The 26,545-nt window shown below is 36.2% G+C and overlaps 1 protein-coding gene across 1 annotated transcript in view; it reads left to right on the top strand.

Annotated features, from left to right (window-relative positions):
• The window catches only part of PRKG1 (protein kinase cGMP-dependent 1), a 1,109,707-nt gene that overhangs the window by 1,073,978 nt on the left and 9,184 nt on the right, over positions 1-26,545 (top strand). Inside the window, exons 11-14 of the mRNA XM_060125518.1 lie at positions 15,980-16,119; positions 17,242-17,331; positions 24,260-24,401; positions 25,559-25,722. Of these exons, the coding sequence (XP_059981501.1) occupies positions 15,980-16,119; positions 17,242-17,331; positions 24,260-24,401; positions 25,559-25,722 (536 nt within the window). The remainder of the gene's footprint in view (positions 1-15,979; positions 16,120-17,241; positions 17,332-24,259; positions 24,402-25,558; positions 25,723-26,545) is intronic.

The following is a 26,545-nucleotide window of genomic DNA, read 5'->3' as shown; positions in this document are numbered from 1 at the left end:
GCTGTATACATTTAATTTATTGCTAATTCATATTCTGTCCTTCATATTAACATCCCCCATTGCGCTGACATATACCATATATTAGGCTAAACACTGGGCTAAGAAATCAGGAGATTTTGTGGGCCAGATGGCTTGGTACTTAGCCCCAGCTTCAGTTAACTGCCTTGCAAATTCACAGTAAGAGTGGGGAGATCATCAATACCCCAAAAGTAACAAGCTAAACCAATGGGAACCACTGTCTGGCCATGGCTGCAATCTCAGATTCCACCTTCATGAACAAAGCAGTTTCAATGTTTAATGCGACTGTTTTTCGTAGATAAGTTAGCATAAGCAAAAAAACCAGTAAACACATGTTGAACTGGCTTAACTACGTGTGAAGTACGAAATCTTGTGAAAATTTTGAAGTAGAAAAACAGAGAAAGAAGCTATACTTTTATTAATATCAGAAAGGGTGAAGTTTGAATATAGCATATATTAGGACATTAAGATCTGATTATAAGCCATTTGATTAAAAGTCTTCCAGTAACAGTTTAAAAAAATTATAAAGTTATTTATGTCTAACATCTCAAAAGTGTGATTAGAATGCAAAACCTCTCATAAATTAATCTGTTCACATCTCAGAGAGTTGAATTTTGCCATATACGATTCTCTCTAGATCATTTAAACTCATTTTAAATCTTCACTGTGTCAATAAATGAAAGAAGTTTAAGTGTCAGCTTACGATACTCAACTCCATCTATGTGAAGTTTTAAGTTATAAGTGTGCTTGTAAGTATTAGAATAAGTTGAATTATGTGAAATATTCAACAGTTAAACTATTTCATGTAGTATTTCTTTATATGAGTGAGATTATGCATAGAAATTAAATCTTAAGGGAAAGAAACTATTTGATTATGAAGGAAAACAATTTAAAGTGCATCATAGGTAATAAAATCAATTTTAATATCCCTACAAAATGAAATAGGGTTTATTTAACACAAGTACTGTAGGGAAGAGAAATGGTGTATTTAAATTTCACATTTCAGGAAACAATCTTGAATCAATGTAGGTAGCCTTTTGAGTCAAAATGTAGCAGTGCTAATTCCCTATTAAGGGAAATCACAAGCGCTCTTTCCTTTGCAAATGATTTCTATAAAATAGTCCAAACTTTTGTTCATGTTGTAATTGAAAACAGGAAAGTATGAAGTTCTTTTTCTTATCTGCCTCTGAACTAAAAGTTAAACGTCTTTTTAAAAAATTAAAATGAAAACTATTTTCTCTATGAAAATTGCTTCACATATTTTTAACTCAATTTGAATTTAAAGGTACAGATATTTCCTTATGTTTCTCATCACTAGCTGTAAAACTGAATTTTAGGTCTCAAGGCAAGTTACAGAGAAAATGGCGTTACATTTTGATAAGAAGTTGAGGTGACCCTGGGAAGGAAAACAAGGATGAAAAGCAGAGACTGTCTCCTGATTATCACTTGTGCAAATGGCAAGTGGGATTAAACGAAAAAGAGTAGATAAAATAAAGTTTAAAAAGCTACTTTTTCTAGGTTCTTTGTTCTGAAATTGATATACCTCACCATTAATATAGATAACTTAGTGGCTATCTATGAAATAAATTTTACACATAAAGTCTTAACTATAAAATCATACAACAGGGCCACGCCTCTGTGCTCATGGCTGAATAGTTTCCCAACTCTGACATCGCTATTCAACTCATGGTCCATTCTTTGCATTCTCTGTGTCATTTGGACATGCATCATGCAGACGGTGACAAGTTCCCTATGTTCCTCCCTGTGTATCCTATGGAACAAACCAGATGCCGTGGTTCCTTTTTAAGTTTTAGGCATTGACTAGGGAAAAGAAATCTGTGATATTATTGTGTAATGAAGAGAGACAGGTAAATAATAAAACTGTGGATAACTAGTGAGAAAAGAGGTTTTAACAACAGATTGAAAACAGAAGTTTATAATTAAGATTATGGTTAATGTTTCCTGAACTTTATAGTACTATTACACAGAGAAAAGTAATTCTCACATAAGAATTCTTTTTTTTTGGTTAGGAAATGTTGAGGAGTACAGTCCAATACTACTTTGTAGAATAGAAGCTTTCTGTGCCCTTAAAAGATGTCACTTTCAGTAATGTAGTTAAGTCGGTTCTTCCTGAATACTTGGACACATTAGTATGTCATGTCCAAAAAAGTTATTTGCATTAGAGCAATAACACTGCTTTTTCTTTCTCTTTGAAAAAAAAAACTTCCTTAAATTCAGACATTAATTTTTCCTGTTCCTTCTATTTCATTCGGGTGGTTGGAACAACTAATTTAAAACCAGATTTAATTATGAATTGTAACAGGAAAATACTATTTATAAGTATCCATTTTAATTAGCATTCCCACATATCTTGGAAGTCATGGTAATAATGGTAATTCTTACATAGCACTTTTTAATTTTCAAAGCACTTTCACATACACTATCTGATTTGGTCTTACAATATCTGTGACTATAAAATAATGTGGTTTTATTCTCTAAGTGAGGAAAATGAGGCTCCAGATATTATGAACTTGGGTATGATTGTAGTTTGTACATTATTAAAATAATAAAAGACATTACCCAGCAAATATGTATTATTTTGACTAGATAAGTTTTAAGAATTGTGTGATAGTTATGTACATTTTGCTTAAAATGACCCATGATCCCACCTTTTTTTTGGACATGAGGACTTCTTTGAATTTAGGACTTTTAATAAATAGCAAATAGAGAAGTCATAAAAAAGAATAAAATTTTTTATGAAAATGTTAATAGTTTACAGAAACTAGAGTAAAAATGAAATATAGTTTTGATTAATTGGGGAACTTTTATTGAAGGGGTAAAGATAAGCATAGAAAGAAAAACATTTCTGACATTTAGTTCCTTAAAATGTAAATTAAAAATATACCTATCTCACAATCAATAAAGACAAGAACTAAAAAATATAGATACACATATTTTCTGGCTTTTTCTTATTTTAAAATTCCTTAAAAGCTTTTTTGAGGTATAATCTACTTACCACAGAATTGTACAATCACCACCACAATCCAATTTTAGAACATTTCCATCACTTTAATAGAACCCTTGTGGCCCATTTGCAAATGCTCTCCATTCCTACCCTCAGCTCCAGCAACTACTAATTTACTCTCTCTCTAAAGATTAGCCTTTTTTACTGCATGTTTTCTTACACTAAAACTTTGTTTTACACTAAATATTTTTATTTTCTACATGTATAATTGTACATTTAGTTCAATATGGATCTGAATACAAAGGTGTTTAATACACAGCAACTTCATGCCTTTTTTCTTTTTGAAGTTTATGGTGATTTTATGGCTCCTTTATTACCCTACTTCAGCTTTGTTACTGTACCCAACTGCTACTGAACAGAGCTGTTTAAGTTGTTTCCTGAACATGGAGTTTGAGGCCAGTATCTGATAGGTTGTGAAGCATTGTCTGGCAATAGGCGAGTATTGCAAAATGATGGAGACAGAACAACCTAGTGTTTATACATGTCTAGAGGGTCTAATAGTTGGCTTGCTGGTTTACTTGGTTGTTAAAGTTTTATTATGCGTCTTTTGCCTCTTTTGGTGAATCTGGTTGAGAACTGTAACCAGAGTAGAGAAAAGCATACTCCCACAGTTTGGCACAGTTTATCTTATAGAATAGGACCTATACATTTTTCTCAGTCTAGGGTTTTCTTTCTCTTTCTTTCCTTCCCTTCCTTCCTTTATTCCCTCCCTCCCCCGCCACCCCGCCTGCCTTCCTTCCTTCCTCCTTCTTTCCATCTTCACTTATAGAACTTTTCTTTTCACTATAGGCCTTGTCATGAATTCCGTAAATTACCTCAATTTGGATTAAATGTGAGCTACTTAAATTTTACAATACAGACCATGGCCATATTGTTCCTGGATTACTTAGAAATCTATTTCCTCCCTGTTTAAAGACAGCCCAAAATAAAGAAATGATTTTATGCCATCCCATGTAACATGGATTGCCTGATTAAATTGTGTGCTGGTTTGTTTAGAGAAAATATTTGCCATTCCTGTTTTGCTGTTGTCCAGCTATTACAATTAGGATGACTCTGCCTAGATTTCCTTATGCCTTGGAGTCTGTTTTAGTGCTCTTCTTGGGAAAGCTACTACTATTTCTATCCAGTGCGTGTTCTTTGACAATTAGTAACACAGAAAATACAACAGTTAAGAAGCAGATCCCCTTTACGCGTTGGGCTTGAGAGAACAGAGCAAATAAAACCTCCACATCCCAGGAGAATATGCATGTGCTGTAAACTCCAGGGTGATGCTTCCAGAGTGAATCATCATGCTTCCTTATGCCACCTTTGTGTTACTTGGGTAATTCCCCCTTTATCCTTTGGCCCAAGCTATTGCCACAGGTTTGTTGGGCTGTTTCCATAAGGTTAAATATAATGAACGTGCTTTCACAATGCATATTTATTATGTCAAATTTCAGGTTCATAGAATCTTCCGGCTGGAAGGAACCCTTAGATGTAATTTAGTTTGGCCCTTCATTTTCTGAGAGGTGGCCTGAGGCCCAGTAAGATTATATGACTAAACATAAACCTATTAGTGAAAGATCGAGGACTAGAACCCAGGTTTCCTGTGTAAGCTTTTCTTTTCTTTTCTTGAAATATAGTTGATGTACAAATATTATGTTAGTTTCAGGTGTACTACATAGTGATTTGATATTTGCATACATTATGAAATGATCACCGCAGTTAAGCCTAGTAATCATCTGTCCCCATACAGTTATTACAGTATTATTGACCATGTTCCTTATGCTGTATGTTACATCCCTCTGACTTATTTATTTTATAACTGGATGTTTGTACCTCTTCATCCCCTTCACCTATTTTACCACCCCCACTTACTTCCCCTCTGGCAACCATACATTTGTTTTCTGTGTCTATGAGTCTCTTTTCTTTTAGTTTTGTTTGTTTGGTTTGCTTTTAGATTCCACATATAAGTGAGTTCATATTGTATTTCTCTTTCTCTGTCTGACATTTCACTTAGCATACTACTCTCTAGATCCATCCATTTTGTTGCAAATGGCAAGATTTCATTTTTTTATGGCTGAGTAATATTTTATTTTATATAAAACACACACACCACATCTTCTTTATCCATTCGTCTATTGATGGGCACTTAGGTTGCTTCCATATCTTGGCTATTGTACATAATGCTGCTATGAACACTGGGATGTACATATCTTTTGGAATTAGTGTTTTGGGGTTTTTTGAGTAAATACCCAGAAGTGAAATTGCTGGATCATATGGCAGTTCTATTTTTAATTTTTTATAGGAACCTCCATACTCTTTCCACAGCAGCTATATATACCAATTTACAAGCCCACCAACAGTGCATGAGGGTTCCCTTTTCTCCACATCCTCACCAACATTTGTTATTTGTTGTATCTTTGATGATAGCCATTCTGAGAGGTGTGAGGTGGATTTTCATTGTGGTTTTGATTTGCATCTCCTTGATGATTAGTGATGTTGAGCATCTTTTCAAGTGTCTGTTGGCCATCTGTATGTCTTCTTTGGACAAATGTCTATTCAGTTCCTCTGCCTACTTTTTAATTAGATTGTTTGGGGGTTTTTTGATGTTGAGTTATATGGTTTCTTTGTATATTTTGGATATTAACTCCTTATTAATGTGATGTTTGCAAATATTTCTCCCATTCAATAGGCCAACTTTTTGTTTTGTTGATAGTTTCCTTCACTGTGCAACAGATTTTTGGTTTGGTATAGCCAATTTGTTTATTTTTGCTTTTGTTTCCATTCCCTGAGGAGACATATTGAGAAATATATTGCTAACACTGATGTAAAAGAGCCTACTCCCTATATTTTCTTCTAGGAGTTTTATAGTTCCAGGACTCATATTTAAGTCTTTAATCCATTTTGAGTTTATTTTTTGTACATGGTATGAGAAAGTTGTCAGTTTGATTATTTTGCATGTAGCTGTTTAGTTTTTTCCAGAACCATTTATTGGAAAGCCTGTCTTTTCCCCAGTGTATATCCTTGCTTCCTTTGTTGTAGATCAATTGACCATATAAGTGTGGGTTCATTTCTGGGCATTCTGTTCTGTTCCATTGATCTCTGTGTCTGTTTTTGTGCCAGTACCTACTGTTTTGATTACTGTAGCTTTGCAGTATAGTTTGAAATCAGAGAGCATGATCCCCACCCCACCCCACCCCCACAAATTTGTTCTTCTTTCTCAAGATTGCCTTGGTTACTCAGGGTCTTTTTTGTTTCCATACAAATTTTAGTATTGTTTGTTCTAGTTCTGTGAAAAATGCCTTTTGCTAGGGATTGCATTGAACCTGTAGATTGCCTTGGGTAGTACGGTTATTTTAACAACACTGATTCTTCCAATTCATGAGCATGGAATAGCTTTCTAATTGTTTTTGTCATTTTCAATTTCTTTCATTAATGTCTTCTAGTTTTCAGGGTACAATTATTTACCTATTTGGTTAGATTTATTCCTAGGTATTCTTTCGATGCAGTTATAAATGGGATTGTTTTCTTAATTTATCTTTCTGATAGTTCTGATATCTGAACTATCAGACAGTGTATAGAAATCCAACAGATTCCTGTATATTAATTTTGTATTGTGAAACTTTACCAAATTCATTTATAAGTTTTAATAGTTTTTTGGTGATGTCTTTAGGATTTTCTATATATAATATCATCTCATCTGCAAACAATGACAGTTTTACTGCTTCTTTCCCATTTGGATTCCTTTTATTTCTTTTTCTTGCCTGATTGCTGTAGCTAGGACTTTCAGTACTATGTTTAATAAAAGTGGTGAGAGTGGGCATCCTTGTCTTATTCTTAACCTTAAAGAAAATGCTTTTAGCATCTCACTGTTGGATATGATGTTGGCTGTCACTATGTCATGTATGGCCTTTATTATATTGTGGTAGTCTTCCACTATTCCCACTTTGCTGAGTTTTCATTATAAATCAATGTTGAATTTTGTCACAAGATTTTTTTGCGTCTATTGAGATGATATTTTTCAATTTTTTAATGCGGAGTATCATATTGATTGACTTGCAGACATTAACCATCCTTGCATTCTTGGGATCAATCCCATTTGATAATGGTTTATGATCATTTTAATGTATTGCTGAGTTTGGTTTGCTAATATTTTTGTTGAGGGTTTTTGCATCTATATTCACCAGTGATATCTGGCCTGTAATTTTCTTTTATTGTGGTATCTTTTTCTGGTTTTGGTATCAGGGTGATGGTGGCCTGGTAGAATGAGTTCCAAAACATTTTTTTCCTCTTTAATTTTCGGCAGTAGTTTGAAAAATATAGGTATTAAGTCTTATTCAAATGTCTTCTAGAATTCACCTCTAAAGCCGTCTGGTCCTGGACTCATGTTTGTTGGGAGTTATTTTTTATTATAATATTATTATTACTACTACTACTATTATTATTATTGATTCAGTTTCATTACTGGTATTGTTTGATCATATTTTCTATTTCTTCCTGATTCAGTTTGGGGATATTGTATCTTTCTAGGGATTTATCCATTTCTACTAGGTTGTCCATTTTATTACCATATAATTGTTCATAGTAATTTCTTATGATCCTTTGTGTTTCTGTAGTGTTGATTGTAACTTCTCCTCTTTAATTTCTGATTTTATTTTTGGGTTCTCTTTTTAACTTGATAAGTCTTGCTAACAGTTTATGTTTTAAAAGAACCAGCTCTTAGTTTCATTGATAGTTTTTTTTTTTTTGTCTCTATTTTATTTATTTCTGCTCTCATATGTATTTTTTTTTCCTTCTACTAACTTTTGGATTTGTTTGTTTTTCTAGTTCCTTTCAGTATAAGGTTACATGTTTTTATTTGATATTTTTCTTGTTTCCTGAGGTAGGCTTGTATGACTTTAAACTTTACCCTAGAAGTGCTTTTATGCATCCCATAGATTTTGGATTGTTGTTTTTCCATTCTTATTTGTTTCCAGGTATTTTTTTGATTTCCTTTTTAATTTCTTTAGGGACCCAATGGTTGTTTAGTCGCATGTTTTTTAGACTCCACATGTTTGTGTTTCTTGCAGTTATTTTCTTTCAGATAACTTACAGTTTCACACCATTGTGGTTAGAAAAGACGCTTGATATGATTTCAGTCTTCTTAAATTTATTGAGACTTGTTTGGAGGCCTAGCATGTAATCTGTCCTGGATATTTGTTCCATGTGCACTTGAAAAGAACATGTATTTTGCTGTTTTTGGAAGAAATGTTGTATATATTAAGTCCATATGATTTAATATGTCATTTAAGGCCAGTGTTTCCTTACTGATTTTCTGTCTGATCTGTCCATTGATATATTGGGTGTTAAATTTCCCTTCTGTTATTGTATTACTGTCAATTTCTCCCTTTATAGCTGTTAATATTTGCTTAATGTATTTAGGTGCTCCTAAGTTGGGTGTACATATATTTGCAGTTGTTGTATCTTCTTTTTGGCTTGATCCCTTGATCATTACATAATGCCCTTCTTTGTCTCTTGTTATAGTCTTTGTTTTAAAGTATATTTTGTCTGATATTAAGTATTGCTACCCTGGCTTTCTTTTCATTTGCATTTGTATGGAATATCTTTTTCAATCCACTCCCTTTCATTCTGTGTGTGTCTTTAGATCTGAAGTGAGTCTTTTGTAGGCAGCATATAAATGGATCTTGGTTTTGTATCCATTCAGCTATTCTATGCCTTTTGATTGGAGCATTTAGTCCATTTATATGTAATGTAATTATTGATAGGTATGTACTTACTGTCATTTTGTTAATTGTTTTCTGGTTCTTTTTGTAGTTCTTTTTTGTTCCTCTCTTCTTCTTTTGCTCTTTTTCCTTGTGATTTGATGAGAATCTTTACTGTTATGTTTGGATTTTTTTTCTCTCTTTTTGTGTGTTTATCTATTACAGGTTTTTGCTTTGTGGCTCCCATGAGGTTCATATATAACAACATATATATTATTATAGTAATATTTTACATTGATGAGCTCAAGGTCAAACACATTCTAACAACTCTACATTTTTACTTCCCCTCTCCTGTTTAATTTTTTTGACATCATGTTTTGTATCTTTTTTGTGTGTATCCCTTAACTACTTACTGTGAATATAGATAATTTTACTACTTTTGTCTTTTAACCTTCCTGCTAACTTTGTAAGTAGTTGATCTATTGCCTTTACCAGTGAGATTTTTTCTTTTTATAATTGTTATATTTCTAATTATGGCCTTTACTGCCTAGAGAAGTTCCTTTAACATTTCTTGTAAAGCTGGTTTTTGTGGTGCTGAACTCTTAGGTTTTGCTTGTCTGTAAAACTCTTTACCTCTTTCAAATCTGAATGATAACCTTGCTGGGTAGAGTATTCCTGGTTGTAGGTTTTTTTCCTTTCATCACTTTAAATATATTGTGCCACTCCCTTTTAGACTGCAAAGTTTCTGCTCAAAAGTCAGCTGATACCTTATGGGATTTCTCTTGTACATAACTATTTTCTTTTTTCTTGATGCTTTTAAGATTCTCTCTTTATCTTTAGTTTTTGCTATTTTAACTATAATGTGTCTTGGTGTGGACCTCTTTGGGTGGATCTTGTTTGGGACTCTGTGCTTTCTGAACCTGGATGTGTTTCCTTCCCTAAGTTGGGGATATTTTTGACTATTATCTCTTCAAGTAAGTCCTCTGTCCCTTTCTCTCTTCTGCTTTTGGGACTCCTATAATGTGAATGTTAGTACACTCAATGTTGTCTCAGAGGCCTCAAACTATCCTTATTTTTTTTTTAATCCTTTTTTTCATTTTTCTGTTCAGCTTGGGTGATTTCCACTACTCTGTCTTTTAGATCACTTATCCATTCCTCTGTATCATCTAATCTACTTTTGATTCTTTCTAGTGTATTTTGCATTTCACTTAATGTGTTCTTCAGCTGTTTTGTGCTCTTTATATCTTCTAACTCTTTGTTGAAATTCTCTGTTTAGCCATTCTTCTCCCAAGCTCAGTGGGCATTTTTATGAACATTATCTTGAACTCTTTACTGGGTAGAGTGCTTATCTGCACTTCATTTAGTTCTTTTTCTCAGGTTTTGTCTTGTTCCTTTGGTCAGAACATATCCCTCTTTCTCCTTATTTTGCCTAAGTCTCTGGTTTTATTTCTGTGTATTAGGTATGTTGATTATATTTTCTGATCTTGAAGAAGTGTCCTTATGTGGGAGATAGCCTATGTGTCCCAGCTGCACACTCCCCTCTGGTTAGCAGAGCTGTATGCTCTAGGGGAGGCCCCTCTGTGGGCCACTTGCACACTGCTGTTGTTGTAGGGCTGACTACTGTGGGTGCGCTGGTAAGCAGGCTTGCCCCACCCAGGCCAGTTGGCTCCAAGGCTGTATGTCATGCAGTGGCTGCAGGCCCCACTGGAGGGTAGGCTTCCTGCATAGCTGGTGCTAGTCCCACTGGTGGTGGGGCTGAGTCCCCACACAGCAGTATGCATGACCTGGGCCAGAGAGGCAGGGTGCATCTTGGGGCAGGTGCCAGCCTGGGTCTGGTGCCGAGTACCCAGCACTATCAGGATAGACAGAGGATTCCAAAGTTGCACTTGCCAGCGCCTGTGTCCACATGGTAGAATGAGCCCCCTAAAATGGCTGCTGCCAGTGTCTTCATCACCAAGGGTGCTCCTACTTGCCCCCTGCCTCTCCAGAGGCTCCCTAAGATTAGTAAGTGGGTCTGATCCAGGGTCCTTTCAAACTACCGGGACTTGGAGTGTGTGAGATTTTGTGCACGCCCTTTAAGAGTGAAGTCTCTGTTTCCTAAAGCCCTCCTGCTCTCCCAAACACAAACCTCACTGGTTTTCAAAGCCAGACGTTATAGGGGCTCATATTGCAGGTGTAGGACTCACAGGCCAGGGAGTCCAATATGGGACCTGGACCTCTCGCTCCTTGGAGAGGACTTCTATGATTGTGATATTCCTCCTATTTGTGAGTTGCTGACCCAAGGGTGTGGGTCCTGACAATACTGTGTTTTTGTCCCCCCCTCCTGTCTCATGGTAGTTCCTTCTTTATGTTTTTAGTTGTAGAAAATCTTTTCTGCTAGCCTTCAGGTCGTTCTCATAGATGGTACCTCTGTAAGTAGTTATAATTTTGGTGTGTCTGTTAGAGGATGTGAGTTCAGGGTCTTCCTACTCTGCCATCTTGGCCACCTCCTCCTGTATAAGCTTTTCTAAGCTCACTTCATCATCTTTGTTCTATAGTATTAGCTTACCTAAGTGAGTCATCCTTTCTCGTTGTGCATGGAAACGTAATTTGAACTAGTTTACAAAGGAATTTTGCATAATAATAGGCCAAGTGATATTGACAGTTCAAACCTTATATTTAATAAAACATTTTAATTACAGTATAGTTCAGAAATTCATTTTCTTCCAAAATAATGAAAAGATATCTGCAGTGCAAAATAAACTATGAACTGTTAATAACAAGTTAAATAGATGAATGGACAAACAGATTCTAAGGACCAGCTCCCAGTCATTGTCACTGAGCTAGTTTTAACCTTGCTCTGATCATAACCCTCCTTCCTCGCAAGAGCGAAGAATTAGGTCCAACAGGAGACAAGCCTTTATAAAGCAAGTACCTGCCCCAGATAAAAGAAAGCATGTATTTAAATACAGCCAGCAATTGTGTCTTCAAAGCTCTTTATAATGCTGGTGGCATTGCCTCTCACCTTCAGGTCAGTATTATTTGGGCACCAGCTAGAACCTGATAGTTAAGAACGTGTCAAAATCTTTGTCAAAAATTCCCACATTAAGATTCACTTTGCTCAAGGACACATTCCTTCAAATGGCAACACAGTGATTCACACTGAAGTACTGTAAATGAAACTTTTTCCAATTTTAATTTCTGATATAGCACATAGCATTACTTGTAAAACATAGAATATATTGAGTATTAGCATTTTCTCATTCATGTCTCCTTTCTAGAAACCTTGAGAGTGAAACCAGTATGGTACAAGGGCCAGCAATCTTTTAGATGTAGCTTCTCAAACCTCTACTATTCCCTTGGTAGAACTGAAGTGGATGGGGTGGGAATAGGAATGGGTACAAAGTGGCATTCATCCTGTGGTGGATCATATTTTGAGAAAATTGCTTTGGCCTGAAGAGACCATTAAACTAAGAAGCACAGAAGAATAAAGGCAACTAACTGAATGTGTTCTCTGTTCCAGACACTGTGTTTGATATATAGGCCCTTTTATTTCAGGTTCACAGGTAACCTAAGAGAATTATCCACATATTACAGATGAGGAAACAAAGAGTTTCAGAAATTTGTCCAAGATCACAATCAAAAAAACAAAAGGTTGAGATTTAAACAAAGGTAGTCAAATTTCAAAGCTCACCTTCTCAACCAGTGCATTAGCCTGTACATCTAGATGGGGTTAGGATAGTCTGCAAAGACAAACCTGGGAATCATGCCTAACCACCCAGGCTGGGAAGGATTCCTGAGCAAGAAGAAGAAGGGTATTCCTTTCCCCTTCTTTTGCCTTCCTCTGTTCACACTCAGCATCTATGTCATATCTCTAGCTGACCTGCTACAAAACCACCATCATCTCGAACTGGCACAAGTGGACTTGGTATAATTAATTTGACCAACAGGACAAATAAAAAGCACACTAAATTTCACCGTAAAATTTTTCATGTATTAGTTTTGTGAAAACACTTTCATAATAAAGCATAATAGCTTAGGCTCTTGAAATACAAATTGCGGTAACTTACACTGAGAGTTTATATTGAAAGAAAAAATTATGGCACGTACTTTAAGGAGATGAATAGTGTGGCTCAGCCCGAACTTGAATAGGTTGCTATCCTATACAGAACTTCTCAAGGTCTTTGCATACATGGAATTCTAATAGAGTGGTTTCCACTGAACCAGATCCTTTGAGAGAGTCAGACAATAATAAATAGCTATTCTGATTTAAAAGAGACTTAAAATTTTTTTTTCCATGACCAGAGTCATTATTTTTACTTACCATAAAAGTGAGATATGCTAATTGTATAAAAATTGAGCGATTCAAAAAAGTTAAAAAGAGCTAAATCAACTAAAAATCTCCCTAAGAGAAAACCATTGTTAACATATCAGTGAACACATTTCTTTTTGTCTCTTCATAAATTTATTTTGTATTTAGATGTAGATGGATAACTGTCCCCAAGACCCAGATGATATTATCCTAGAGATGATGTTACTAATATAGTAGGCTTTTGGGGAATAATATCACATTTTAGTCATTCAAGGAAAAGCAAGGTTAAGAAAACATCTTGTAAATATAACAACTGAAAATTCAGAGCTGTATCACATAGTTATTTGTCATGTATACTTCCTGTGAAGCATCAGCATTTAGAAATCTTTTCTTCCTTTTTTATGAATAATGGCAGTTTTGGAAAGAAGAAAAAGAGCAAATGCTACATACTTGTCATTTATAGCTTCCCTTGTTTTTATCCTGCTAACCTCAGAGATACACAGTACGGAGCTGAGATACTAGCTCTCTTTGTGGCTTTGCCAGTGATAAGTCATCATGGCTTATTTCATCCTTTCTTTGATTCATTTAGTCAACAAACATTTAATGAGCATTTATCCTTTGTCAGGCACAGTGGACAAAAAAATCCCCAGTCTTGGGTTGCTCACAGACTGGTGAAAAGAGACAGATACTAAACAAGTAATCAGAATAAATATTTGGTGCATTCACTTGCGATAAGAGCTATAGAGAACACTGAAAAAGGGAAGGGAGAAGTAGGTGATTACTCTTTTATGTAGACTGGTGTGAGGAGAGACTTTCTGATTAGGAAACATTTGAGCAGAGAATTTAGGGAACTGAGAGGGCAAGCCCTGAGGATAACTGTGAGACAATATTCAGGCAGAAGAACAACATGTGCAAATGGCCTGAAGCAAGAGCTTGCTGTTATGCTCAAGGAGCAGCCAGATGGCCAGTGTGACCTGAGCACAGTGAGCAAGGAGGAAGTGAGGCTTACAGGGAATGGGGGTTCAGATAATGTAGGGCCTTGTCGGACTGTGTGACAGCTTTGTCTTTACCATGAGTGAGACGGGAAGCCACTGCAGTGTTTTGAACAGAGAAGTGACATGATCTGGCCTTGTTTTCAAGACATTTGATCTACCCAAGGTACACGTAGAGAGACCGTCACTGAATGCCCATGCGGTGGCACTTTCTCATTTAAGGTCCCAATAACTCCATACGGTAGGTGGCGTTATCCTCAGCAAGAACTGGGCCTCAGAGCAGTTACTCAACTGCCTAAGAGGACTGAGAGAGGCCTTAAGTGGAGTCAGGATTTAAGTCCAGACCTGTTACCCTAAAGCCAGGGTTCTTTCCTCCTAACCTGTGCACCAGTTAAAATGTGTGTTACCATCTCTAAAGAGAATAATTTGTACATTAGGTGTGTGATCTACTCTTCAGTCATTTACCTGGGTCAGACTCTAAAGAGGGAATACGATCTGATTTCTTCTCCTCTGAGTGTTAGTACTCTGACACAGCTCATTTTTCATGTCATCTTTCTTATCCAGATTTCTTTTAGAAGTGGGTTTTCACATTTTTGTATTTTACTATGAACTATAGCTGAATTCATTTGTATCACACTAATCTGTCATCTCAAAGAGTTTCACAAATGGAGTAGAGGGCCTTTAGCTGGTTAAGGCATTTTCAAATATCCATTTTCCCCTCTAACCTGTCATATAGATTCTCAGATGCTGGCAGCAAACTGAGGCCTGTTTATTTGAAGTGTCCTCGTGTTTTCTTCCAAAGAGCTTGCCACATTAATGTTCTCTCAATGGAATTCAGTCTGTCCATGTATACATGAGCAATACACTTAAGACCTTCACTATCCCTGCAGCTAAAGTAAACAGTTCACAACTAAAGAGGGGACAGCCCCACTTCAGCTGAAAAGCAGGAACAGCTTAACATGTTATTTCTCCAAGGCTTTCATTAGTTCAGAAAAACATGGGCTGTTTGGTATTATCTTGAGAATTCTGTGGTTTGAGAACACTCAATGGTAATGCTTTTATATTGCCATTAAGTGATTAGCTCAGTTCTCTCTCTTCTTTTCCTTGCAAGTCACCTTGTTGAAATATTGTGTAAAACAGTGAACACAGACCAGCAGCCTGTCTGAGGAATGTCATCTGGAGGACCCAAGCTCTCTCCAGAGCCACCGAGAGCCATGTGGGGCTGTAACAGAGGCTTGGAAGCATTGGGGACATCAAGGTTCAGCTTAGGTCTCCCAGTTAGTATAACTAAGGAGTAATGTTTAAGGTCAGACAAGATTAAAGCCATCATGCCTATTTGAGAGGAAAAGAAAAGTAGTTTCCAAAGTCTTTAGAAAGAAATCTTGTTACTATCTTTTTTTTTTTTAATGGAAGGGAAAGACTGTGAGATAAAAAGAAGAAATAACAGTACACAAATTTTCAGTCTCAGCAGAGACAAGGGTCTATCACTGAATTAAATAACTCTAGAAATGTTTGTGGACGAGGACTAAAAAGAGGAAAAGCATATAGGACCGTATGGTCCTACTTTTTCCACACTCGAAGTAAAACTGGAGAAGGAATTCGTTTTTATTTTTACTTTTCTGACTGAAGGAGAAAAACTGTAAAGTATACTCAAACACATTATCTGATATGAAATGAAATAATACAATGAGAATCAAATACACTTTCCCTCTTCTAATCCCAGTGGGCACAAAACTAATTGGCAATCCAGTTAGTGAAGATGCATCAGTTCCAGTGGAATGAGATTGGGCAACAGCTGTGAGCCCTGGATTTCAAACCCAGCTCCAGCAAGGCTTTACTGTGATACAGGTGGTGTTTGGGGTGTCATTTCAGTGCTCCATGCACCTGTTAATTTGGGGCTAAGAATGCATTCTGTTATATTAACTCTGTGGGTTTTTTTTTTCCTCACTTACTCCCTTCTGGCTTTAAGGTCCAATTGAAAAGTGAAGAATCCAAAACCTTTGCAATGAAAATTCTCAAGAAACGCCACATCGTGGATACGAGACAGCAGGAGCACATCCGCTCGGAGAAGCAGATCATGCAGGGGGCTCATTCCGATTTCATAGTGAGGTAAAGACCCTGTCCCAGGGCTCAAGTCCCCAACTCCAAGTGGAAGAGCAACCACATTTGCACTCACTGTTACACATCTGATTCACACAAAGAAACATTTTTAATCTGATTTTTAAAAAGTTTTTACTAAATAAAAAAATACTAGGGCTTCCCTGGTGGCTCAGTGGTTGAGAGTCCGCCTGCCGATGCAGAGGACACGGGTTCGTGCCCCAGTCCGGGAGGATCCCACATGCCGCGGAGCGGCTGGGCCCGTGAGCCATGGCCGCTGAGCCTGCGCGTCCGGAGCCTGTGCTCCGCAACGGGAGGGGCCCCAACGGTGAGAGGCCCGAGTACCGGGGAAAAAAAAAAAAAAAAAAAAAAAAAAACCACTAAAATTTTGATTCTTTTTTTTTTTTTTAATGAGAATCAGATTCTGTGAAAAGAACATGTTTTTCCCAAAGGAGATATCAGAGTTCTTAATGTTCCATTTTTATCCTGTTATTCCAAGAACTCTGCATAGACCTCTGGTGCATGAAAGACAAAATACCAAAAATCAAACTATTTTACCTTGAATATTCTTTATTTGCATATTTTCTGAAGTTGTTAAAAAATGAAATAACTATCCCATCTTGGTACTTTGAGAGCACTGATAAGACAATGTTTTTTTTTTTAATACGCAGAAGCTTTTCTAGTTAATTTGCCAGTGGCACTTGATGAAAACAGGGTATCACATGAATTTAAGTGAACAGTGCATAAATGTCATACACATCTATATTTTAAAGTGTCACCTACTGAATATCCATGCACACTGCATGTTTATGACCACTAAATATTGCTCAAGAGGCCACACTTGAAACGTTAGCCAAATTGGAATTAGAGGAACCCCAGGAAGCCCTCTTGGTTCATAATCATTTGGATTAATCCATTTCAAAGGAGAGACTACCCCCTACAGTGTGAAAATCTTAGTCATGAGCCATCGCTTCCTTTTTCCTCTTTGTGAATTTAGATCTTTCTCATTCTTTTAATAAGATTTCAAGCTTGGTAAATCAACAGTAAGACTGTAATCCGGGCACCGAAAACATTTACATGCTTTTAAAAGACAGTAACGTTTATAATCTTTGTTTTCTTGTTTGCAAATCACAGATTATACAGAACATTTAAGGACAGCAAATATTTGTATATGTTGATGGAAGCTTGCCTAGGCGGAGAGCTCTGGACCATTCTCAGGGATCGGTAAGAGTTTTACGAAATTTCTATCATGTCTTTGAAAATGTAGTTGACTGTGATGGTTTGTAAGAAGAGTCCATTTTTATAAAGTATAGAAGTCATATTTACATATGCTTGTATTTCAAAATGTAAATATGGGTCACAACCCACGATCTACATGTGATTGACTGTAAATAGGAAACTCACTCTGTTTCAGATTTGTAACCAACGATATAGGATTAGTCCACCATAAAAATGGTACCTGTCAAGGTACATGCAGAAGCTTTAGTTTAACTTGAATATCACAATCAGACAACTATATACCTAGAATTCACTTCATTGCTGTTAACAATGAAGAGAATTAAAGTTATTTTATAGTCGCAATCTAGATTAACTGTCAGTTGGATTGTTCCACTCATTCTCCAGATGGGCTATCTTTCCTAACACTGGGAATTTTTTTCCAAAGTAACTTTTCCCTCTACCTTTACATTGCTCTTTGGTTTCAAAATTAACAGAAGTTTCCAACCATCCCTTTCAGGACTTACCTGGTCTTGGGAAGAAAAGGAACCCACTTAACACTCCTCTTTGCCCTTTCAGGGCAAGTAAAGTTGGTCTCTTTAGCGCTTATTTGTTTTTTTTTTTTATTATTCAAAATTAATTTTCTATTTCCTATTTATGTATAACAAACTATCATTTAAAAAAAGTATTCTACCAACCCTAAATGTTTACTTAAAGAAAAACTACAATTTTCTGTGAATGACCTAATAACATTCAAACGGCATCTTTGTTCCTTTGAATATTCACCTTCAGACAGCTTTTTCTTTTCTTATTTGTTACAATCTCACCCCACAGGCTCTCCTTCATCAGGTAACATCTTTCAGACTCAGCTATAGACAGCCCTAATGTCCCCAGAAAGCCATGTTATTTTTTGACAGTATATTATTTTGTAGATATCCCAGAATAGAACTAGTTCTTTATAAACTATTGCTTTGAAGTCTCATTCCTAATTGTATCCTTATGGTACCTTCATATCTTTGTACCCGCTGCCCTTTCAGGTCTTTTATTCCCACTGCTTTACTTGTATATGACAAATGGGTTTCTTTTTACCTTATTGTGTCCTATTACGTTAATGGTTTTTTTCTTAAATTCAAGGTAAATGTGCCTATTAGGGAATGTATCATTTTGGCACTAGGGGACAGGGTTAACATCTGTACTGAGCCATTATATCATACTGTATTACTATATTACTGTTAATTAATTTTTGGGTACAGATTATACGCCAGGCATTGTGGTAGAGGCCCGGGATAAAATGATAAATAAAACAGTTGTGGTCCCATGCCTCATACAGGATGTAGCAGAAAGTTAATATTCTGATTTGTGAGTTAATATCTGGTTTATCCTAATGTGCTCCTACTATATTATTTTTGACCTGACCTTCCAATACACTGATTTATTTGAAATCTCTTCCCTACTTTGTTCTAATTAGAAGAGGAGATTTACTGGTAGAAGTAAACATTAAAGCAATAATAAGCCACTTAGGGAAAGGAACAGCGATTTTAAACTTCTATTAACTTCTTTAACAAGACACCAACAACAATAAAATTTTTTAAATAGCTTTAAAAATAATAATAAAAGTTAACCTAAAGTCCACTCAAACATGCATAGACATCAATATTCAACTTATTTTTTGCAAGGAAACTGTTTCATATTTCTCCTTAGTTAACTTGATTTTGCATTTTTGGGGGTACATAAATGCTAGCCAAGGCTTACAAGTGAGATGTATTTGGATTTGTCGGGGTAGCAAAGGAATGCTATCAAGAAGCAGCTTGTCTTGGGAGGAGTGGATGGAGGGAGAAGATCAGCGATGGTCCTTTTTCTACCTCCACCAGACTGCTTACTGACCCTTTCTTTTGTCTTCCCTTTTATCTTCCTTGGATTTGGGGTACACAGTTGCTGAGTCCCCCCAGTGTACTAAATATTCATTAAGGAGGCATGATCCAGAGAAATAGCAGCTACCTGATCCTTCCTAAAGATTCAGAGGGGCTGAAGCCTCGACATGGAAAGCAATGAAGCTGTCGTATATAAAATCATCTCGGACTCATTGTCCCCTGCCAGCTTTCTTTTTTAGATATTCAATATGTATGTAGCCTTACTGCTTTTATTCCAAGAGACTTTTTTTTTTCCTACGTAAGGAATTGCTAAAGGGAAAGCATAGTTTTGGATATCCAGGCTCCAATTAATACTGTCACAGACTAGCTTCCTCATTGCTTGTTTAAACTGGGGCTGAGAAATCCTAAAGATTAACTGTTAGAACCAAAAAAATGCCAAGAGAAAAAGGAAATTAATTATGCTATTTGTCACAGTGTATATAAAAGTATCCTCAGTCAAAATAAACCTTTTTGTTCAGTTCCTTTAGTTTTCCTCTCGGGTCCCAGTAAGTAGTAGTAAGGGAGAAGCTATTCTGAGAGCATAAAGGAAATGTTTTGGTGGGAAGGTTAATCTGAAGAAAGGCTTGTGTGACCTCTGAGCCTCAGGGATTTAGCGCAGGAAGTCTCCTATAGCAATGACATCCTCCTTCCTTCACCTAGCAGCTGAGCTGACCATTTCCTGCCTCTCACTCTCTTTCTTCTCATCAGCATAGAAAAAGAACACAGAGCAGTTTTTTATTTGTTGTCAGGAAGAAGGAATTAAAATGATACCATATATACAAACAGATTTTGAGGACTATTAAATTTTTTTTTAATCTTGGAAATAGGAACTACAGCACTGAAATGTTAATTGTTGCAATTTCCCTGGTTTGTCCTTTAATTAGCTATCATGTTTTATCTTCTAGTTTGTGACTTTTTTCCACAAATTCTGTTCCATTATTTGGAATATACAAACTATATTTTATTCACTTCTTCTCTATAACAGTTACAGAATTGTCAACCACAACTTTCTTAAAAATGTAAGTGGTTGAGATATATATATATATATATAGAGAGAGAGAGAGAGAGAGAGAGAGAGGTTATTAGTATATATTACAGTTATTAGTATATATTACATTAATATTAGTATTTAATACATATTCTAATATCATTTACTTAATTTGAATTTTTTAAAGTGTACGTTAATTTTTCCTACAGAACGTATTAAACAATTACATAAGAAACCATAATTATCACATCTCACTTCTGGTCTCGAGTCTTCCTGGATGTGTTTTATAAGCCAGCAAGTGACTTTCTATATACATTCTCCTTAATTCCAGCTATTTTATGGGAGGTGATTACTTAAATTCCATCTTAGATGACCCATTAGGTGGAATCTGTGTCATTTCTTAATTTGGTTGAAAGTCCTTTAAGGAAATGAGTCCATTTTCATAATAATTTAGCCTTCCTACTTTGGCAATAAACCTGTAGCATGCTTCAGGTTTATATACTCACTAATGATTGTGGTCACTAGTCAATGAAAAGAGGGAACTTGTCTTTCAGTGAGAGATGCTTTGTCTTTGTTACATTCTGCCATTTCAGGACTTGGTTATGGCAAGTTGATTAAACACTGTGATTACATTTTAATTTGAGTCTATCAATAAGTATACATAACCCTCAAATCCCCTGAAGCAAATTGTTGTTATCTACTGCCATCTAGCTAAGATAAAACACCTACTCCCTCCCGGAGAGGATATAAGGACCTATCCCTTACTTGTTAATTGAAATGACACAACTGTCAAGGCATAATATATTATTTCAAAGAGCTATATAGGGGAATGATTTCTTTCTTCAAGCAACTTTAACTGTTGATAAAACAAGCTTTTGTTTTAAATCAAATTTACATTGTCATTTCCGATTCTAATAGTAATTTTTCATTGTGAATCACCCTAATGCTGTGGTTTTTGACTGCTTTCCAAAAGGGTATTTTAAAATTCACAAATTACCTACATCAAATATTTAGTGATGAAACTGTGTTGCTGGTAAACATTTTGTGTGCATATATTGTGTTGATTTGTCACATAACACAGAAACAGATTTGAGACAAATTTTTTATTTAATTTTTAAAATCAGTTACAAATATATTTATATATGGGAGATACTCAATACAGATCTGTTGAAGGGCTAGAAACCAGCTTTCTAGAGCTCTCCAAATTCCAAAATGGCTCAGAAACAAGCTGTCAAGAACTGAAGACCCAGTGATGGATGTTTATGGTCAGTTCCCTTCATGATGAAAAAAGGAGGGTTTTGATTGGTAAGCAATATAAGGATAATTTTCACCTGTACCCTTGGGAGAAGCATGGAGAAAGTGAAAAGGACAGAGATTAGCAGAAAACGCTTCAGAGCTGACTCACGGCGATTAGCCTTTGCAGTGAGAAGCAGCAAATATTGGGTTGGCCCAAAAGTTCGTTCAGGTAACATCTTAGGGAAAAACCCGAACGAACATTTTGGCCAATCCAATATTTCAGTAGTAGTGATAGAGTTGCAAACTCCCATCCCCAAGGACTGTCCTATATCAGTCACTTTTCCTAGATTAAGACACTGGAGGCGCTAAAGAAGAGGTTTTGGTGCTCAATAGTAATGGCTACTACTTACTGAGTACCAGATGTGTGCCAGGCACTTGTTCTAATACACGCCTCAAGTTCTTTGTATCCTCACAACAACCCAGAGAGAGAGTTTCTGTTATTAGTCTCATTTTGCACATGACAACACTAAGACCTGGAGAGGTACAGTCAGTTACTTAAGATTAAACAGTAAGTGGAGGCCAGATTTGAGCCCAGGATTTTGCTTCATTCAGAGTGCACATTCGTAACCTACGGCCTCCTCTGATGAATCTGAGTTTGCATTAGGATTTTTTTCGTCTTTCTGCTAATGATCAGCTTGTTCAGAATATAAATATGAATACCATTCAGAGATGCCATGAGAAATTGATCTCTCATTAAGTGTGTACTCTCTTTACAGAAACAATGCATTTGTCCATTTGGTTCCATTTTATTAACAACTGAATATTAAGGGAAACAGATCTGTTGCCCAGCATCGCAACTGCAGAAATAACTCTTCTTCTAACAGGAAGCAAGAATTGTAGGCTTTTGAAAAGGCCCACCCATACTGCAATTAGACAGTCCTGATACAAGGAAGTAATCAATTTTTGTATTAAAACAAGGCATGTAATGTGAAAAAAGACAAAGCTCTATTCTATGTACTGTTTTGTTTAGATTGTTTTGCTTTGCTGTGCTCTCCATTGAGAAGGGATTGAAGTCATATACAGCACTCAGTATAAAGTTGCTCATTAATTATCTACACATGGATGCTTACTATTTCAGGCAAATGATCTCTCAAAGAAATATGCTGCTCTTGATAGACAAATATACTTAATTAAGGACAAAGATGAAAGGACCTTTAAGGTACTATTCTAATCCCTTTCCCAATACACAGGATTATATAGTGTTGGTTCTGCAAAGATAGCTCCAAGTCAGAAAACAATTGCAGCATAATGTATACCATTCATTTCCTAATATAGATGCAATTCTTCTCAAACTTTTTCTTGTCCTTATAGATTCACAATTGTTCCATCCAGATATTGTTGAAGAGAGATACTAGAAACCTAGTGATTACAGTTAAGAGTCTAGTATCTAGAGGAGTAGATATCATCATGCCCTGAATTGTATTTCAAAAGAAGGATATTCCCTTTGGGAAGAGCTAATTATTTCAGTGACAACTCAGGGGACATTAGTAGTTAAAATGCAGACTATACCTTTCTGGAAGACACTGACTATTTCTAAAACATGACCTGAAAGATGGCTGCATTAGCCTTAGATTCACTGATAAATTTTGCAAGATAGCAGCTGTATCGTACTTTTCGGTTTGTTAGAATTTATTTCTCAATATTGAAGAAGAAGCAAATGTGAGCAAGATGCAAACTGGTATCAGTGACTCTCGTGAAAGCAAGCTCTGGGCCTCCGCTTTGCTGCATGTTCCCCAAACCACCTGAGTGCTTGCTGTCCTGTTACATCTCAGCCAACTCAAGAGCTGATGTTCACACTAATGTTCTTGAATTTTCACGAAATTATTTAATTGCATTTACTACTACTTGGGAAAGAAGAGGGAAAAAAAAAAAAGTAGTTTATCTTTCTAAGGGATTCCATAGGGAAAAAAAAAAACAGGTAAAGTATAAAGGTTCTTCCCTAGAACCAAGGAGTCAACCTTAGATGCCAAGGTTTTTTTCCTTTACTGTTATTTCATTAAATAAACACACACTCACGCACACATACACGTACAGAGAGACAAAGAGCTTTCTTGCTAAACCTCATAATCAAGTTTAATAAACATTCCCTTCCAATTACCTTTTTCCTTCTTATCTTTTAGCTCCATCTTTTCCTTCTAATAAGGCAGTAGCATAGGAAATAGATATTATTTGTCTTGCTGACAGAAGTTTCAGACAGAATACTTAGATTGCGATCTGTTATCAGTAGCGTTGTAACTCATTTCCAAAGTGGTTCTTTGAAAACATTAACTTTTATTCACACTCATGAGCCACATCTCTATTATTTAGAAAGATTTTTAAAACTAAGAATAAATATGACTAAACTCATAAACCGTTCTTTAAAAAACACCCCTTGGTAGACGAGGTCTAAAATAGGATTTGCCTCTCTTCTGCCCACCTCTGTAACTTTGCCTTTTAACATTGGAGTGGGCTGTTGTGAGGAATCCACGAAGTACATGAAACGTGGTATGTGGTTGACCTCCTCTTCAGTATATTCAGGAAGTTAGATTTAACCATCCTACTCATAAGGGCAAAGAATTCCTTGACTTAACCCTCAGATGCTTTTTAAAACCCAGTATCCAAAGGTAGCCCTATGACATTTGGCCAGTAGGACACTGGTCTCTGGGGTCACATTCTGGCGTAGGAATATAGTGACGTGAGAAACTGACCCTTATTAGACAAACTAATTTCTTTCCTACTTTTTATTCCATTTTCTGTGTCTCAGAGGTTCATTTGAAGATTCTACAACCAGATTTTACACAGCATGTGTGGTAGAAGCTTTTGCCTATCTGCATTCCAAAGGAATCATTTACAGGGACCTCAAGCCAGAAAATCTCATCCTAGACCACCGAGGTTACGCCAAATTGGTCAGTGTGTTTCACACATGGTTTCTGCCCTGCACTTTAAAATACTGGCTAATGAGCAGGCTGTAGCGTTACTGTTTTCAACTAACTATTCTTTCAAGTTATGTAAAGGTTATGAGAAATTACATTGGCTAGGTTTTAATTAATAATATGCTGGCAAAACATGCTTAAATAGGCTCGCGCTTGCTTGCATGTGTTCGTAGACCCAGAAAAGCTTCGTAGAAGTCCTATGTCTAGCTGGGTTTCTGCCATCCAAAGGGAATAGGTCATATGTGGAGAACCATGAATCATTATCTTAAAGAATACTGTAATGCTAATGGAAAAAAAGGGCTTGCTGGCAATGTTATCCAGGCCATGTTAGTAATAATATTAGTAATAATAAAATTGGCCAAGAGCTCTAAAGATCTACAGTAAGAAGGGAAGTTCTCTTATTTTAAAATGTGTAACTTTTGTAGACTTTGGATCTTTCAGTGCCTGATTCTGTTTTTTAAATTTTTGGAATTTTTATTCAACCTATGATTTTCAAAGTAATCACATCAATGATAGTTAATTATTTGTATTCTCAACCAGTTGTTTTAGAAAAACATGGTTTTCTGCATTTGAGGCTCCTGCTTCAAAAGTTTTCTAGAAACATGAAGAATACGTTTCGATTTTATCTCTGTTTTCCAAGGACAGAGTTATTGGTCCCAAATATTGGACCAAATATTGGTCCCAAAGCTGAGCTTTGTAACTCAGCTCCTTCAACAATAAAAATGGCTTCTCAATTAACACTAAATGAATTGTCAACTTCATTAAGTCCAGGAGATATCTGGAAAATATGCCTGAGTAAAGGAGAAATTATTTGTTTATACCCCAACCTCCACTGGCATAAAAGAAGGAAAAATGGAAAGTATTTCCATAAAGAAAAGTTTGCCTTTATTTTCGGTGATGTGAATTTTATCCTATGTTAAGGTTTCAACTTTTCCTTTTGAAACTGAGCTTGAGCAGGGAGGCTTTGTTTGTTCGAAATATACAGAGGACTTTTTAGAAGACAGGACTACAATAGTTCAAATCTGTTTTTATTTTATTATCATCAGCAGCATACGTCAACAAAGTAGCTTTTTGCTTTTAAGCTTAATCAAAAGTGGCTTGGAATATCTTGTTTTTTCTCTCTTTGTAAGGTTGATTTTGGCTTCGCAAAGAAAATAGGATTTGGAAAGAAAACATGGACTTTTTGTGGGACTCCAGAGTATGTAGCCCCAGAGATCATCCTGAACAAAGGCCATGACATTTCAGCCGACTATTGGTCACTGGGAATCCTAATGTATGAACTTCTGACTGGCAGGTATGGACATTGATAGAGAACTGCTGATAAAAATAGACCAGCAAACAGCTACACACTCCTGTCTTTGTCACTCTGGCGAGACCATCTTAAAGTACTTTCACCAGATCTTGTTACCACACTTTTAAATTAGTTATGCAGATAACCAGGAATTCATAAAGTAAAAACTAAAATGGGTCAGATGAGGGGAACAAACTCAACATCAACTCTCAACTCTCATTATTTATACATATGTGAATGTGGAATCATCTAGTGTCTTTCTGTGAGATCTCTGAGCCTAGTCATTTAGCCAGCAAGGAAGATGAAAGTCATATAAAAATATACAGTCAACTATTTGTAGAAATAAGAGAACCTGTTAGCAATTGTTATATCTAAATGAGATGTAAATGCTTTGCAGATCTGTTGTGTAATAATATTGTAGTCTTCAACAACTTAAAAAAGGTACTGTGGATACGACCAGGTATAAAACGGACTATAAACTCAAGGAAAAGAGGAACAAATATGCCACCAAGCCCTGTGCTCAGGACAATAATTAAGAAGGTCATTATGAACTGAAGAGTTCAGAAGAAGGTTAAGTTTGTCCAGGGAGGCTTTTGAAGAGCGTAGGACTAGCTGGGCCTTGCAGGAAGAATACAGAGAGCAAAGTTCACTCCAGGCAGAAAGGCATGGCTTAAATAGAGGGGGAGTAGTGGGCAAAGACATGAAAAAGGTTCATGTTAAGAAATGATGGGAGATCCAAAAAGAGTCATCTTTCAAGAATCATGATTGCTGTACCTCAGTGTTTGGACTCCATCCAGAGAGGGACTCATGGAGGATTTTCTGATAA

Source organism: Lagenorhynchus albirostris, chromosome 16 (assembly GCF_949774975.1).
Source record: "Lagenorhynchus albirostris chromosome 16, mLagAlb1.1, whole genome shotgun sequence".
NCBI lineage: Eukaryota > Metazoa > Chordata > Mammalia > Artiodactyla > Delphinidae > Lagenorhynchus > Lagenorhynchus albirostris.
Note: the sequence above shows the minus strand (reverse complement) of the source record. Positions and strands in the feature narration are given on the sequence as shown.